We start from the raw sequence: 11,818 nt of genomic DNA, 5'->3' as shown, positions 1-11,818 counted from the left end.
CTTCAAATGAGAACATGGTAAATGAGCTCAAGTGTCATATTCAACACGCAGAAAAAATAAACTTACTGGTAGGTGTGCGGGGTGTTCTTGGAACGTCCATCTCTGTTTGATGTGGATTCCTTTCTACTACAGGCTCCTCAACCACATTTATACTATTATTCTGCATGATCTCTTGCAACATATTAAATAATTCTTCAGCACGAGCACACTTGAAGGCAAATATTCCTACAACAACACAGAATCTGTTAGATACCTTTAATGAATAGAGTAAGCTTCCAATAACAGGTGTTGTACAGTCCATTTAAGCACATACCTGTTAATAAAAAAAGACCTATCAAACTAAATTATGTTAAACCCCTTTTATATATATATATTGAAAAGTTTTAAATTCCTCATGATCACAGATTTAAACAAAAGGTAAAGTGGATAAAGCAACAATAACCAGAGAGAGAAAATTCAGGAAACAAAACTTTATTGGTAAGCAGTAGCCCCTGAAAGAACACGGTTTTGCTGAGCAAAATTGTATTTCAGATTTTCTGCTCGATATTTGTAACAAAATCAATATAAAATTCCTATACAAAGAGGTAAGAAGGAACTGACAAAGGGTACAAGTTTATGTGAAGGTTAAGGGAAGAAGGAATATAAAACAGATTTGGGTGATACAGACAAAGCCAATTTGGTTTTGGTCTCAAGGATAGACACAGAAACAAAGTAGACAATACCATGGATTTTCCTCTAGTATTGTTCCACTTTGTCTTTTGACAGCAGAGGGAGCCCAACTTACCATCATCAGCAAAGAGAACCAGTGCAGTTGGCAGCTTTGGATTATTCTTCCATTGAAAGCATTAAGTTAAAGTTGACATTCTTGTTAACAAGTATGTGTTTTTGCTACTGCTGAGCTTTAGCTTATCTAACATATCAAAACTATTGTCCACTACTCTGTTTCAGCCAACACAATTAGCTGTGGTAGCAGATTGTAAAACCTGAAAATTTTAGTAAATTGGTTGTGTGTTAAGAGCAGGAGTACCATGAGCAAATTTCAAATATAGTAACAAAAAAGTTCTAGACAGTATCTAATTGTGTCATGCACACTCTCAAATATTCATGTATTTAGTCATCAACTAAATTTGGCATTATGTCCACAGTCGTCTACCACTTGCGCTCAACAACTCATTTATGCTATAAAACCTATTCAGAGAATGCTTCAGACTAAATGGACTGTGATCCACAGTGCTACAAAAAGTCCATATTTTTCCAAAGTAGCTGCTAAATAAAATAATGAATACACCAAAATTTGTCCACAACAGAAATGGAATCCTTTTCTTAATGGGCTTTGAGTACAATTAGTGGTTCACGGTCAATGTTAGCCATACTTAGAGTAGACCAGTGTTTCCAAAACTTGGGTCTCCAGCTGTTTTTGGACTACAACTCCCATCATCCCTAGCTAGCAGGACCTAGGTCAGGGACGTAGTCAGAAAACAGCTGGAGACCCAAGTCTGGGAAACACTGGAGTAGACCTACCAACATCAATAAAATTACTCAAGTCCATTTCAATGGTTCTGCTCTATGAAACACTGGAAGCTCTTGTATTTTATTACAACAGCTTATGAACTTTCTGTCTTCAGACAACTGACAATTCTTTCCCAACTGAACATCTACTGACGAACCCTAAGCACTTGTCCTGAACATCTGCAGAGGCATGAACTAAACACAAGCCCTATAACTCATCCAACATTCTTCTGTGGTATAACTGGTACACAGTACACTCATCTAATTATAACCTTTAACATCTGTGAAACTGTGGGTTGTATCCAACCCAGTTGTCCAACTAACATAAGGACTTCCACCTGGCAATGCAACTTTCTTTCCTTTTCCTCTCCCAAATCTGCTCCTGAGGGTTGGGGCAACCCCCAAACAGATTTGGAGCACACATGAGAAAAGGAGCTGGAGCTCCATTGCAAAATGCAGAAGCCCTGGCACTAAAAGGTAAACTTCAGTGGATACAAAGCATTGTTTTGAATATTGACTTTTGCATTTAGAAACATTTTTTAAAAATCAAATTCCTCTTTGTCCCTGCATTTTAGGAAATGACTGGCAAGTTATTGTATAAGAAAGCCTACCCACCATTACTGATGCTCTCACTGAGGGACACCCAAAACACAGGTTTTACAGCAATGCTTTTGGTTAACTAACATATTAACCTGTTATATAGAAACAAGTTCCATTAATAAAACTTTCATCACAATCCTAAATATGCTTTAAGGAACACAATACTACTTTGGCGGGGGGGGGGGAAGAGTGTGACTTTTCCCAGTACCAACCAGTAGTGCCATCTGAACCTCATTAGGAATCAGGGGGCACATAAGAAAACAGCCATAACTGAACTGATTGAGAAGATGACATTCCCCACAGCAATTCTTTATGCCTGCTTCAAGAGAAGTTGACCTAAAAGTTGAATCTATGTACTTGTGACCATTTTCTGAATAGAGTATAAATGTAAGATTTGTGGCATTCCACTGTTATTTGGTAGATATCTTCTTTTTTATGGAGGTCTGCTTTGCATTTTCAGAATTATGGTTCAACTGATACGACCTTTGAAAATGCTTTCATGGTCCACCAACTGGAGATGACATTGTGAAGCTGTAGCTCATAATGTTTGGGTACCTTAAATACACTATTGGGAAATTAAATTGTTCTCCTTATGATTGCTATTAAATCGAGCAACACTTAACACCACAAATAAACACAGTCCCTCACACAGGTCGGAACACTGATGCTTACACAACAGGCTGGAGAGAAAAAGGATAATTTTTGGTAGTTACAGAAGACAAACCATATAAAGACACTTCATTCTGCCACATTTAGTAATACTTAATGAGGATTAAGTGGGGATCTAAAGCATTGTTAAACAGTTGTCTCCAAATACATATACTTGCTTTAACCAAGAATGGTTGAAGATTCTTCTGATAAATTTTACTACAAACAAACCAACCCATCATGATCAATAAAAATAGCACTGCACTTTTGAGGATTTACAAATGTTTCCAATTTATATCACTCATCCATACCAAAGTTTTAGGGCACAGGTTAGAGCTGAGATACGATTTACAAAAGGCAATTTATGTGAGTTCCAAAAATCAATCAAACCCACAAACAAGGCATGAAAGCAGCAACCCTCTCCTATGTCTCCCCAACAACTGAGCGTCTTTCAGTGTGGAGAAGAATAGCCAATGACATAACTAGCATCCATGAAGTAGTTCTTAAAAGCAATGTAAAACAATAGCCATCACCAAATATTATAGAATATGATTCTTGCTAGGATAAATGGGAAGGAAGATAATCATAAGCATCTTGGAGGAAAGGTGGGATATAAATGTAAGATCTAAAAATTAAACACCTTCGAAGAGGGATATTGTAAAGAGCTTTTTGGAATTCCCAGGCATACATATTTGTCAAAGCACATCAAAGCTTTGAGAGTACTTCCTTTTTCAGAAGCCATACTGATTCTTCCTCAAATATGTTCTTCTATGGATTGTATCTAATGGTGCCCATGCATGGACTTCTGCTCACAAAACAAGCCTCCACCTTCCACTCCTCCCACCAGCATACTCCCATTTGCTTCAGAGACTTCCCCAACCCTCTGGAGCAGATTTGGGGGGCACGCAGGAGAGAGGAAATAAAAGTGAGGTCCTTTTGTGCAAAAAGAAGTCTGCTTGTGCAATGCTGGCTTCCACCCAGCATGTTTAATAAGTCTAGGTTTAATTATGCCTTCAACCAATTTACTTGGGATAGAGGTTTGGCTAATAAGCCTGTAATTTCCTGGCTGTCCATTGGTTCCCTTTTTAAAATGTGTGGCATTGGCTTCCTTCCACTTCTCTAGCAGGGAGGCCCATTTTTTGTGACAAGTTCTTTGCCTATTATTTTTAGATCATCAGTAATATCACATCCGACCTCATTAAGAGGGTTGTTAATTTTTGTCAAGTTTCCATATCTTGTCACCTCTATTTCCCTTCTAACCCCCTTCCCAAAAAACCCTGATTCAGGTGTGGCCATGTACTAAATAGCCAAGAATGATATCAAACATCCATTAGCTTCTCTGCAATCTTGTTATACTCCTTCAGTTAACCTTCTGTCCAACTGCTTTCCTGTATGTTGATATTCTATTATTGTAAGTAGTTTTGGAGGCCCTGGGGCACAAAGGTAGGCTATTAATGTTTTAAAATAAACAAGCAAGTTATCCAAGTTTTTGGCATAAGTGCTGCAATATATTCAGTATGCAATTGACTGATCTCTGACACACATGATTGTAATCCAATATCTTCCACCACCAGCACCAGTACCCCCAAAAAACCCCCAACAAAAACAACCCAGTTTCTGTGCTTCCATGCTACAGGGGAAGTTGATTTAGAAAGTGAGGGGTATTTCAGAAGTATGGCAAGATGGTTAGCAGGTCAAAGTAAACTACAAGGCTAGTGCAATTTCCCTGAGTGAACCAAGTAGCTTCATTTTATACGAGTCAGCATATTCTCATAGACAGGTAAGATATGGGTCACTGCAGAGGTCTTACTAGCATATTGAAGTATTAAGTGATGATTGATCATTTTAAAGTTCCTTCTTGGTGATCTGAATAAATCCTTTTCTGATTTCAGAAAGGTAGGAAGTACTAACCTGGATTTCATTAAAATGCAGAGGAGGTTTTTTGTCTGTTTGTTTTAATTCAGACCAACTGTTGTTCAAAATACAGGTGTTTAGTGACTACTCTCCCTTTCTCTTTTCTAGGTCTTCTATAGGAACAAGCAAAAAGCTACTATACATACCTGGTCCAGTTTGGCATCGTCGACCACTTTCAAATGAGAAGAGATTGGAATCGTAGCCATAACGGCGCAGACAGAGGTAATGCCATTTGACAGAATCCCGTTTACGGGTATACAAGATTAGTTCTGTGTCTGTAAGTTCCATTATACCAGAACCCAACTCATTACCGTCATCATCCACATTAATAACCTATAAAATAAAATGGATACTATATATTTAAAGCAAACATTAATTTATTAAGCCACAGTCATGTACCTTACCTAACTCTACTGAACAAATATTTGATACAAATATTTAAAACTATAAAATAAATCTATAAAACTAACAAATAAATTTGGCTTCCTGATATATTACAGTTCAAATGTATTTTGTTTTCCTCTTAACATGGGGCCATGACTATGCAGGCCACATATATTTCCACCCTCGCTCTAGGCATTTCAAGACTGGCTATTAGTGGTGGTTAACTGTCTTTAGTTAATAATGCTAAGAGATGTGAAAACAGAAATCTAGGCTGTCTCTGTGGTAGTTAGACAAGAGTCAGATACTATATGAAATACAAATACTATGGCTTAATTTATTTTTGAACAACCTATCTACTTAAAAAGCAAGTCCACCAAGAGAGAAAGAAAAATCCAAACATTTCCAAATTGCCCTACTGATTTCACATTTTCTGTCCCTAACCTGCCACCACATAATCTGAATTCTGTGCCCATTAAAGGTGACAAAACCCTACCTTGAATTTGTTTCGATGGTTATCAGGGACTGCTTCTTTATCTGGACAGCTACAACAGCTACCCATGACTTCTTTAGAAGACCATGTGATTGCTAATACCAAAGTAAAAGAGAAAGCATTTCAAAAAGAGAAATGAAAACAAACATGCAAATGGCATATAAATTGACTATATACCCAAACCATTAAAGAAAATTGGCAGAAGAAAGACAATTGTACATCAGTGGAGACAGACAGAATATAAGCATGTATTGTAGAAAACTACATTATAGGGTGAGCTCCAACATAGCATGAGTGAGTGCCCACTAGGGCAGTGGGATTGCCCGGTCCTCCTTCCCCCCCTCCAGGCTCCACATCCCCCCAAATCTGCTCCAGGAGTAAATTGGAAGTCCTGTTGCATTAGTTCATTTTATGCAAGTGAGTAGACATAACTGGATCTTACTCCCAATAAGATCCTGGAAGTCCTGCTCCTTGCCTTGCTGGTCTATTTCCACCAGGCTTGGGACCTCCAGCTACAAAAGTTGAGGCTGCTGAACAGACTTTTGGCCTGGGGATTTGTTTAGTATTTGTTGCTGTTACTGATATTATTTTTTTGTATTTCTTTTTAGATCTTATTATGATTTATGTGAATTGTTCGATTTGGTTGTGAACTTTTTGATGTGTTTTGTTTACTACATTTGTAATTATGTATTTATTTTCATGTTGCAAGCATGGTTTTTAACTATTCAGGTGGTGAAGAGAAACATCTGGCCAAAGGTACGTACACTTACCTAGATTTGGCCATTAATATTTCTAGCCTCTGGTACAGCATCAGTGCTTCTGTCATACTTCAAAACATCATGTCGCCCTTCCACATAAATGAGTTACGACCTAAAAATCAAAGTTTTAAAAACAGTCTATTATAGGGGTTCAAGAAAGCTGTTTTGAATAAAAGTTGGTTCCGAAAGCAAAACAAATTAGATAAGTAATATTTGCAGAGAATAAGTGTGCACACACGTGCTGGCCATAACTCATTCTAAAAGGGGTAATTCATAATAACACTATATTTTTTGCTGTTACAGTATTTTTACCACCATTCTGTTCTTTAACTGAAGATTGCTACTTAATCGAGAAACACAAATAACACAAAAGACAGCACAAGATATTGCAAAGTTGTCTTCTGCTGGAGGGGGGGTGGATCAATTATTACATTTACTTTTCAACAATTCCACCAGGTTTCTGGCTGACCGCTTGCAATGTCTACTAGAAAAGCATCCAAGTGGCTAACTGAAGCAGCCAAATTATATACGTAGCTAGCACTGCATTGAAGGGAAAGGGGAGGTCACATAAAGCTTCAGAACTGCTCTAAACATCTATCAACTCCTCTCTTGCAGTTTTGAGCTAGATTCGCATACAGATTCTCTGAGTGTAATTGGGGACTGTTGCCTAGTCTTTCAGCTTCTTGCTTTCTCCTAGCATTTGTTCCCACTATCTTCTGAAAGTCAGCCTCTTACTGTGCTTGTTCTGTATGTTGCTATCTTAGAAGAACTACGTCTTCAAAGAATATACTACACATTGGTGCAGTATTCTGTAGAAGTTCTTGTTCAAATGTGCAACTAGAGAACATCTCAGATGAGTCTCACATACAGCACTTGCAGTCACCACGCTGCAAAAGCAAATCAGGTCTGGTAAGTGACAAGAAACCATTGGTATGCTATCTTGGGCTCCATGGTGGAAGAAATGTGAGGAATAAATGTAAGAAATGTAAGAAAATTAATATTTAACCTCCCCCCCCCCCGTAAAAGGTCCTAATATGTACATCCTTTCCCATTAACACAACACAAGGTGGTAATGATGTAACAGGTCTACTTCTCTCAGAAGCAGAATATAATGCGCACACTTTAAAAAGAACAAATGCACCGACTTCACGTTAACTTCCATTGCAATGTTACAAATATTCATTCTGTCAACATTACATATTTGGGGTGGGGCAAAAATATGATTCCATTAAATGAAAGCCTTTTGATAACTTAAAAAAAATGGGTTAACATTGTGCAAATCCAGTGTAGGATCCAAAGCAATGGATTCAAATTTCAAGAAAGGAGATTCCAACTAAACATTTGGAAGAACTTTCTGACGGTAAGAACTGATCAAGCATAGAACGGGCTATCTCAGAAAGTGGTGGACTCTCGCTCTTTCAATATTTTAAAACAGAGGTTGGATGGCCATCTGTCAAATATTCTTTAGCTGATATTCCTCCATTGCAATGATTTGGCTACAGATGACCCTTGAGGTCCCTTCCAACTCTACAATTCTGTGATTCTCAGGTTCCTTTGATGCTATCCTCCAAAAGAGCTGAAAATATGTGTTGTGGTCACCAACAGTGGTTTACCAAAGCTCCATTCAACATTTTTGTCTCTGCTTCAGTGTCAAGTACTAAACCCCACCCTTCATTTGTGCAATCTAGTCTGTTTCTATTTAAACAGATACTTGGGTCAGTTCTTTTCATGTTACGTAAATTAAAATCAAGTACTTCTGCTAAGGCTGTAGTAAACATAAATTAATTCAGCACAGATGGACCAAATTATCAAGATCAGAACCTGGCTCTTATTATACAGCCACTGTTATAAGAAGATATTTTTTTTCACTCAAAAAGCTGTTTAATTATGTGTATTAAATAAAGCATTACTGTTTTCTAAAGTAAACATTCCCACTGGGCATTCCTTTCATCTTGCATAATTATATTGCATTGGGAAGACTCCATTTGTGTTCTCTAAGTTTACACACAGCTATTACTGCTTTTTTTATACAGCTCACACATCTGATCCACAACTCTAGAGCAGTGTTTCCCAACTGGGGGGCCACATGGCCCCTGGGGGGCCAGGATAATCCAAGGGGGCCACAGGTGAACATTATGTAAATGGGGGGCACAGGAGGGGGCTAGGAGGTCACAGAGGGAAGTGAGAAGAAAAGAAAAGAAATATTTTTTTAAAAAGAAATCCTGATTGGCTGGCTATCGGCTTGGCCAATCACAAGCAGGTAAAGGGGCATCCCACCAGGAGGCAGCCTACCTTTTTGCCACCTGCATTTTCTTGGAGCAGTCCTGGTTTGTTTCCAGCAAGAGAGGGTGATTGCTGAGGCTCCCATTTTGCCCACTGCTTGTAGCTGCCGCCAGCGCTGGGCCAGGTGGCAGCCTGGGCCTGACTCTGCAAGGCGCGGGGTGTAATCCACCCCAGCGCCTAGCAGATCAGGGCTTTCAGATGTTGCCAAGGGGAACAGCAAAGAACCTGCACAAGCAACGCTGACACCAAACCCTACATATAGTAAGTAAAATAGAAACATCGCCACCTGACCCCCCCCCATCTCCCCCCCCACCTCTTTCTATGAGTGGGGGGGGGGGCACAGGAAGGAAACATTTGGAAGGGAGCCATGGTCAGAAAAAAATGGGAAACACTGCTCTAGAGCACAGTCTTTCAAAACATCACAAACAGAAAAAATATCTATGTCTCCTTTCTTTGTCTCCAGAGTCTTCTTATGGGACTCACAAGAGGGTCCCATTTTCATTGCCAAACCTTACTTAAAGGTTTTGTGAAACAAAATGTTCAGCTTTATCTGTTGCAGAGCACACATAAATTATAGAGTAACAATATGGGCAATAGTTACCATGGATTTAAAAAGCAAATGTTGCTTAATGTGAGTCAACCATTCAAAGAATATGCCTATGAAGTTTATCCTACGATAGGGTGCAAATATATTAGTCTGATCCTTGGATAATCAAGTTCTTAACTTTGACTAATTCCTAGATTCATTCTTGCCTACTACAAATGCAGGGCAACAATATTTATTGTAATTGAAGAATACTATAATTGAAGAAAAGGCTGTGATTATTTATTTTGATAAACCTAAGCACAGATGATGGTAGAGAGCTGGCAACTGAATGACTGGTTGCATTATACTGGTATAGGAAGGTATCAATTTTAAAATGCTGGACCCTGAATGGCAGTTCTGCAAACAAAACGCCTATTTTTTCTTTTAGAAATATATATGGAGTGCCGTCCTATTCACTCAGAACAAAAATAATTTGCATTGTTATTGAAGGAAACAAATATCCAGTGGCTAAAAAGGGAGAAACAAATCATGGGCATACTTCCTGGTTCTAGTCACTGAAACTAGGGATACCTAAACTAACAGGAGTGTCTGATTTAAAGAAACCTGCTGTCTTAAGCCAACTACATCTCACTAGATCAAAATCTAGCAGACAAGCAGTTAACCACCAATGCACTGAATACTGATTTTAAAGATTGTTTTGTTTCTCAGAGAGGGCCTGGCTCTTCAACCAAGACTTCCTCTTGTGGCTTATTTTGAGAGAAACAAGCCAGCATTCTGGCTTGTTTCATTCTGCCTTGGGAAAAGGAAGAGCAGGGCAAGAGCAATTTGTCCAGCAGCACCCGTGGTCATTCATGGCAAGCCATAGTTTGGCTTCCTGTAACATGTGAACCAAGCCACTTTTTCATTCAAAGGCTAAGAAGGAATGCAGGAATTGAAGAAACTTACAAAGATAGTATTAGATTTGCCAGTTTTTAAAGACCTTTTTTTAACTAGAAGAACTAGCAAAAACAAAAAAACAAGCACACACCACTTTAATCAGTCTAAAGTTTTAATATACAATAAGTGACTGTTATAATTTTCTTGTACCAGAATATAAAAGAAGATGCTTAAATGTACTGTATAATGAATAAACTGAGAAAAGTCAACAAAATAAGGTATTTACTAAGATTCAGACCGAAGTGCCAAAGCTGCCTGTTTTCAGAACATGAAAGAGAGACTACATTCAGTTTCAAACTTTATGAACACATTCCTCAAATACCAGTAATATTAAAGGTCTCAGAAGAGGCAAGACCTTTTCCCCCAACCTTAACATCACAGTTTAATCCTTGGAACAGCTGATTAAAAAATGCCTGTAGTTTAGTTGAACTTGTCAGTTTGAGGAGAAAATCCAACATTCTGAAGGAGAAAAGCTGAAATCGTGAAACAGCTTTTACACTATTGATAAGTCTGAAACTTTTAGAAATCTCACTTCATGTTTGCTCCTTCAAATTCTGACATTTCTGCTGCAACAACATACAGTAATTCTTAAAATGGTTATTTAACTCATTTTCACAAGGCCTGCACCATTTCATCATTTGAAATATTCCTTTGGTTAATATGGGTTACAAACTTCCGATTAGAATCACAGAATTGTAGAGTTGGAAGGGACCATAAGGATCATCTAGTCCAACCCCCCAGTGTCCTTTCATATTGTCCAGCTTGAGTGCTAATATTTACAGGAGAACCCCTGTTAGGGTCTCCTACCCAATAAGATCGCTATGGTGGGGACTCATGGGTGGGCTTTATGGGTGTGATCCCACGCCTCTGCAATGACATTCCCTCTAAACCATGTCGTATCATGACATTGTTCTCATTTTATCATCGGGTGAATACACACATCGGCAGGGGGAGGGGGGCTTTGAGAGAAGGTTCGGCTATTGCCATTTGGTTTGTATGTAATTTATGTTGGCTTGTTTTAATATAGTTGATTGATTTTAGGTTTAATTTTGTGTATTTCCACCCTTGGACTTGCAGGTGAAGGGTGGTCTATAAATATGATAGATGATAGATAACTGCCTAGTCTATCTTTTTATCTCTATCTTTTGAATATATCATTTAGAAATAAAATAACTTAGGTAACAAAAAAGCCAGTAATATAAAAAATCCATATGACTAAATCTACAGTTCCTTTAGAGATAAGTGTTATCCGAAGATGGATTTGAATGTTCCTTGTCCCTGGGAAAGCCAAGTCATCAAAATCCAGAGGTTGGAGGTATCAATTATCTCTGCAGTTACAAATTGCGTGTCACATACAGCTCATCACTATTCCTCAAAATCACAAATGTACTGTTTTTCATAGTACACTCCAAGTGCTTTGGCTCCTACGAAAATGAAGTAATTGGAAGCCTCACACAAGCTTCAACAGAATTGTAAATTGCTACACACCGCCCACATAGCTTTGAGTGCTTGAGTGTGTGTGATTAGGAGGGCTGATGCATGATCACACCAAATTCCTTCCCTTAACTCACAGATCAAAAACTTGCCCTCTCAGCTACATTCTTCTTTAAACAGTCACTGTTACCCTGGTAACCCTATGCTGCTGACACAGGCAGCTGGTCCATTTAAAGTCAGCCCTAGCTGGCAACCAAAATGTTTGTTCAACCAGTTGGGAATAGTTTCTCTCAATTCCAGAGAAGTTGCTGCTTT

General features: G+C 38.5%; 1 protein-coding gene across 2 annotated transcripts in view; it reads right to left on the bottom strand.

Moving 5' to 3' along the window:
* FRS2 (fibroblast growth factor receptor substrate 2) overlaps positions 1–11,818 on the bottom strand; it is a 39,941-nt gene that overhangs the window by 11,988 nt on the left and 16,135 nt on the right. For both annotated transcript variants that reach the window (XM_028745530.2, XM_028745531.2), the window contains exons 2-5: positions 6,316–6,415; positions 5,549–5,640; positions 4,818–5,004; positions 67–225 (exon numbers count right to left, since the gene is read on the bottom strand). In XM_028745530.2, the coding sequence (XP_028601363.1) occupies positions 67–225; positions 4,818–5,004; positions 5,549–5,614 (412 nt within the window). In that variant the 5' untranslated portion in view covers positions 5,615–5,640; positions 6,316–6,415. The remainder of the gene's footprint in view (positions 1–66; positions 226–4,817; positions 5,005–5,548; positions 5,641–6,315; positions 6,416–11,818) is intronic.

This window comes from Podarcis muralis, chromosome 10 (genome assembly GCF_964188315.1).
Source record: "Podarcis muralis chromosome 10, rPodMur119.hap1.1, whole genome shotgun sequence".
NCBI lineage: Eukaryota > Metazoa > Chordata > Lepidosauria > Squamata > Lacertidae > Podarcis > Podarcis muralis.
Note: the sequence above shows the minus strand (reverse complement) of the source record. Positions and strands in the feature narration are given on the sequence as shown.